This window comes from Camelus bactrianus, chromosome 6, assembly GCF_048773025.1.
Source record: "Camelus bactrianus isolate YW-2024 breed Bactrian camel chromosome 6, ASM4877302v1, whole genome shotgun sequence".
NCBI lineage: Eukaryota > Metazoa > Chordata > Mammalia > Artiodactyla > Camelidae > Camelus > Camelus bactrianus.
In genome coordinates, this window is record NC_133544.1 from 8225596 (window position 1) to 8231595 (window position 6000).

Sequence of the window (6000 nt, forward strand, 5' to 3'; positions counted from 1 at the left end):
ACAAGAAGGGACACAGACACCAGGAGAGCACCAGGTGACAACGGGGCAGAGGCATGACAGCGTCTATGAGCCACGGAACGTCACAGATTGCAGACAACACCACGCAGCTCCAAGAGGGGTGTGGAATTATCCTCCCCGGTGCCTTTGGAGAGACCCCAGCCCTGTCCACACTTTGACTTTGGACCTTGAGTCTCCAGGACCAGAAGGGATTAAATTTCTGTTTTAAGTCACTCAGATTGGGGTAATTTGCAGCCTTAGGAAACGAACACAGACTTCTTTAAGACCTTGCTTAAAATTACACATAAACACAATATTTTGTGTACCTCGGGTCCCCATAAGGACAAAAATGAGGCTGGGCTCTTATGCCATAGGCATGCTTGTTCCACAGGGGGCTACAACCTAGAAGCGTGTGAACAGAGCTCCTGGTCCCCCTAGTCCATTCGATGTGCTGGCCCAGCACACAGTAGGTTCCTTAAATGTTCATTCCCTTCCTGCAGGAGGAGAGTCTTGTGCAAGACAGCGGACAGCTTCCAGAGCAAGCATGCCAAGAGTCCCAGTATTCTTTCAAGCTAATCTCACAATGTCACATACCCGCGTTGTCCTGGTCAGGAAGGTCACTAAGGCCAGCTCAAATTTAGGGGGAGGGTAATCAGATCCCCCAACCTGCTGATGTGGGGGCCAGTACACACACCTGGGAGGAAGGCGAGGAAAGGATGGGGCCCCCGATGAAGACAGGCTACCCCATCAATGGCACAGGGAGAGTCTGTGATTCTCCCCTCCTCCCCAGCTCCTGGAGGGTCTGGGTAGCCCTGCCCTTCTGATCACCTCTGGCCCTACAGAAACAGAAGCTCCTGTTCACTCTTCAACACTCCAGAGTGTCTAAGGACCCAGGGACTGTGTGGAGTATGCTGGGGTGTTTTCAGGGGATTGGGGGTAGGGAGAATGACTGAGTCCCTCCAGGGCTCAGGAGCAAGCTGTGCCTTTATATTTTCAATGCTTACAGCTTCTTCTAAGCCCAAACGCACAGCCCCATGTCCTCACACCAGGGAGGGCATAACTGCATGAGAGGATTTGCAGGATAACTGATGTCCACTCTGGACATCCAAGAAGAGTGTCTTTTCAATGCTGAGGTTCTGAGAGGGAAATCTGTCTCAAATGGCATATATCCTCTGGGCCTTTGTAAGCCACGAGCAGGAATCATATTTCACAACATGATGAAGAGGAAGAGAGTTGGGTTTGGAAGTCACAAGGATCTGGTTTCTTTCACTCAATCAATTAATCAAGCAGGTGTGCCCCCCTGACTCCCCCATCCCTCCAGCTTCTGGCCTCTACTGGGGCCGGGGTCTTCCCAAGGCACTGCTTCATTTATAAGCTGTTCCCTGCTCAACCTGCAATGGCTCCTACTGTCTACTGATTAAATATGGCCCTTTCATCCCCAACAGTTAGTACCTTCTAGAACCTGGCCCTGGCTTCTCCCTCCCAGATCTACTGTGTTCCCTACCCTCCAGCTTCCTGAAGGATCCTGTGAATATATTCTGGGCTTTCCTACCTCTGTGCCTCTCTGCTTAGAATGCCCTTATTTCCAAGCCCACCAAGGGAAAAGTTCTCATCCATCAGAAGCCCCACCCTCAAGTACCGATGAACAGGTGTTTGACGGGGAGGGCATCTGACACCTCAAACTCACCGTCTTTTCCTGTTAGTGTGTTTTCATGCACATACATCTCACGCTCAACAATCATCTAACAGATACTTGCAGAGGGCTTACTACGTGCCAGGAGTTTTGGTTGCCCTTTCTTGGAATGGCCTGGTCCATCATTTCTCCAATACTCTGCAAGTACCCAGAAAGAAAATCTATCTCCCATTCAACTGACCCCCAGCAGCTCCGTCCCAGCGCCCAGCACGGAGCTTGGCACAAGGCAGGCTCTCAACATTTGCTGAACAGGTGGCTGGAGATATTCACATTTCTCTATCAAACTGCCCTCTGCTGATGTGTAGGGACAGTGCTCGGTCACCCGCACCTGGTGGTCACTGCACACTCACAGCATGTGCTGAACACTCATTGCAGCCAAGCCCTGCTAAGTGCTCCCAAAAAAGAAGTAAAAGTTCCTGCCCTTGTGCGGATAAGAGGGACAGAGGATCATCAGAATGTCCATTAGATCACAACGCACCATGATAAGACCACTTCCGGGGGGAGGAGAAGGGATGAGTCATCGTTAAGTATGTCCACCCTGTCCCTTATGCTGTGTCTTTTTCAGGGTGAAGCAGCAAGGTGGGAAACCTAGCAGCTTTGCAGATACTCAGACCCGGATTTGAAACCAAATTCTTCTTGTTAATGGTGTATCCTGGGCAAATTATTTTATTTCGCTGAAGTTTGGTATCCTGATCTGTAAAATGGGGATAACAGTGCCGACATCACAGACGTGTAAGGATCTACTGTAACAGAGCGTGAGTCCCATGGCTGGCACACAGCAGGTGCTCAGCGAGCATCGGCATCTCTCCCCATGTGATGGCTTCGTGTTTCTGCTCCTTGTGGCCAGCCCAGGACTGAGCATGTAATCAATGCCCACATATCTGCCCACGGGAATAAACTGACCACATCAAACTTGAGTTGTAAACAAAAAGAAAAAAGAAAAAAAGAACCCAATCTCTGTGCAGTCTCTGCCTCTAGGTGCTGAAAAGCCCTGTGTTTATTTTGTCAAGTTACCATAGCAACTCCTGATGTTCCAGCCAGCCCCAGGGTTAGCAGTCATCAATTTATCTTGTAACCATGGAAACACCAGCTGTTTGGTGGGATCTAGAGGGGGAAGGTAGAGGTAAAGGGTGTGTGAGCTTCTCTCTCCTCTAGAAATAAATCCGGTGACATCTCCTCAGTCATCATGCAGCTACGGTCACCACTATCTAAAATGATGTCCATATGACAATATTTATAAACATGGCTTTAGGAACAGGAGACAGAAAATTAGGCAAAAAAAGACCAGCATCGATCATGGGAACAATTAGCAATATTGTGAACTTGTTAAGAGGCTGAGGCTGCACAGAGCTGGAATCCAGGTTCCTTTGAGCCAGCCTGGGGATTCTGCACCCATTCATGCCTCCACTGGGGACTCACTGGCCCTGCAGCCTGGATTTTACTGTTACTTTTAAACAGGCTTCCAACATGGTGCAGTTTGAGGGGAAAGTGTCTCCTGAAACTCCATTCCCTGGAAAAGTAAACAGCAGCCAGAGGGGCTCCTGCCACATACCCAGAGGATGAAAGGAGTCTTGGGGGCCCTTGTTACCACTAGGCTCCCAAAATAACCAACCCTATAGAAGGTGCAAGGTCTGAATTTTGTACATGGGAACTTACTCTCTCAGCCCAAATGTGGTGGCTCTTCCCTTGAGCCAGACTGTAACTCCAAGAGGCCACAGCCTGCTCGGGAAAGCCAGCGATGCCTTTGTTCTGGCTGGATAGTTCAGGCGTAAAACATAAAGATCACCCCACTCTTAGAACTCTTGGGGATTCTCCTGCAGCAAAGACCAAGCGATGAGAGGTCACCTGTTTTCTCTGCCACTGGGAACCTGTTTTGTGTCGAGGGAAGAGTTATGGTCGCGCCGGGCACTGATGGCTACAGACTCAGCACAAAGCAAAAAAGGCTGAAAACGAGCGCTTTGCTCTGGCGCTTGGCTGGTCACATAGCGGGTCTCTCCGCCTTCCTCAGGCTGCAGACGCCCATGATCTCCATCCGAGGAGTGAAAAGTGAGGTGGGAGGCGCCCGAGGTCAGTGGCAAGTGACAGATTACCTGGCGCCTCGAGAAGATACAGAATGGGGAAGAGAGAGGTTGCCCGCCCGCCAGGATTCGCACGGATCCGGGCAGCCCCGTCGAGGAGGGCTCCGGGGCGCCGGAGAGGGGACCACAGCGAGGGGGATAAGCAAAGAGGGGACCACTGCCCAGGCCCCTCGCACAGGTCGACCCGGGGAGCTCAGGATGCACGGCCCGCCCCACCATGGGGAGCCACGCTCGCCGCCCCACCGATGCGCTCACCAGGTGGGGATGCCAGCCCGCACAAAGGACCGGGACTTGCATCCCCGGCGGCCGCCACCGCCCGGCCTGAATCCTCCCGGTGCGTCCAACCCAGGCGGGGAGGGCGAGACCGTGGCCCCGAACCTGCCCAAACTTGGCGGCCCGGGGCGCGGGTGGAAGGTGCCCTGTTACCTGTGCGGCCATAAAGGACAGATCCATGGTGTCGCTGCTGCCGCCCGCGCTCGAGTCCTCGCTGCTGCTGCCGCTGCTGGTCCGGCGCCTGCACCGCTGCCTTGGGGAAGGCCGCGCAGCGAGCCGGCGTCCCCGAAACCCCGCGGTGGCGGCGCCGCCCTCAGCAGCCCGGGGGTGGCGGCAGGTCCCGAGCCCGCGACGCGCCTTGGGCTGGCTCTGCACTCTCGCCTCCGGACGGCGGCTGGGCGGAGGTCCTGGAGCCTGGGGGCGGGGCGGGATGGGGCGGGGTTCGGGGGACCCGGCGCCCCTCCACGTGACCACTCCCAGTCCCACCCCCGAGGGCGGGGCTCGGCGGAGCCCCTGAGCACTCACAATCGCCTGCCTGCGTGTTCCGGAGGGAGAAATTGAGGTCCGAGGTCAGCCAGAGGGTCTGTGCACGAGCCAGCGTGGAACCCGAGTCCTGCGCTGGCTCAACGGGGTCAGGATTTACAGGCTTTTTGCGCCAACACGGCGCCCAGAGTCCGGTGTCCTCGGGGCTCTGGAACTGGGCAGAGGGAGGTTTAAATCCTAGCTCAGCTCTTGCGGCTTGGCAAGGTAGTGTCTCTCTGAGCCTGAGTTTCATCGTCTGTAAAATGAAGAAAACAGAACCAGAGAATTAAATGAGATTATGCATCTGGTACATAGTGTCTTCCATAAATGTGAGCGCTAACATGGCTGATAACAGAGACCAAGATGCAGGGAGAGGCGTATTCCCGTGTGTGTGTGTGTGTGTGTGTGTGTGTGTGTGTGTGTGGTGTGTGTGTGGTGTGTGTGTGTGTGTGGTGTGTGTGTGGTGTGTGTGTGTGTGTGTGTGCGCGCGCGTGTGTATGACACAGAGAGAGACAGACAGACATCCCAGACCGGGGTAAGGAATGGATTGTGGGAAGACAGGTCTCGGCAAGTATTACTTGGACCCTCCTGGTGGTGTTCCTCCCAGGGCCTTCTCACCCATGGTGGCCATGAGCCTCTGGACCGCCTGTGAGGGAGGCAGCCCCCACCCTCTGGCTTTATCAAGGGTGAGTGAGCAGGGGCACAGAGAGATGGAGGAGTTTGTTCAAAGTCACCAAGCAGCTGGGAGACCAGCAGGGGCTGTGGGAATGAGATGACTGCCTTACTGACAATGTGTCCTTCAAAATTCGTATGTTGAAACCCTAACCCCCAATGTGATAGCTTTTGCAGGTGGGGACTTCGAGAAGTAATTAGGTCACTAGGTCACAAGGGTGGAGCTCTCATGATAAGTAAGAAGAGACACCAAACAGAAGTTCTTTATTTTAATTTAGTTAAAGTTTATAGATATTTGGCTTTACAGTTAGCCCTTATTTAAGAAATCCTTTCCCAGCTTGAGACCATAAAGATACTCTCCTGTAGTTTTAAATTTTTATTTTATTTTTTTATATTTAAGCCCTTTTCTTACTGATTTTTTTTTTTGGTGTAGGTTAAGGAAGCAGTTTCCTCTTTCCCATATTAATAATCCATTGTCCACCCTTTTTATTGACCAGTCCAGCCCTTTCTGTTTGATGCTGACTAGCAACACCAAAGTTGTCAGGTTTTTATCTAAGTGTGGGTCTGTTTCTGGGTGGTCTGTTCTAGTCCACTGACTGTTCATCCTTCTGAATAGTAATACCAATCTGACTTAGCTACCATGGTGGTTTTTATCTGTCAGCTTAGCTGGGCCACAGGGTGCCCAGAGAGCTGGTTAAATATTAATATGTATCACACTGGGAAGAAATTATGTATTTACCGTGTTGAGTCTTACAATCCACGAAC

General features: G+C 52.5%; 1 protein-coding gene across 1 annotated transcript in view; it reads right to left on the minus strand.

Moving 5' to 3' along the window:
• Positions 1–5185, minus strand: part of C6H14orf132 (chromosome 6 C14orf132 homolog) — a 45320-nt gene extending 40135 nt beyond the window's left edge. The window contains exons 1-2 of the mRNA XM_074364832.1: positions 5142–5185; positions 4195–4576 (exon numbers count right to left, since the gene is read on the minus strand). Of these exons, the coding sequence (XP_074220933.1) occupies positions 4195–4576; positions 5142–5185 (426 nt within the window). The remainder of the gene's footprint in view (positions 1–4194; positions 4577–5141) is intronic.
• Positions 5186–6000: the final 815 nt, after the last annotated feature.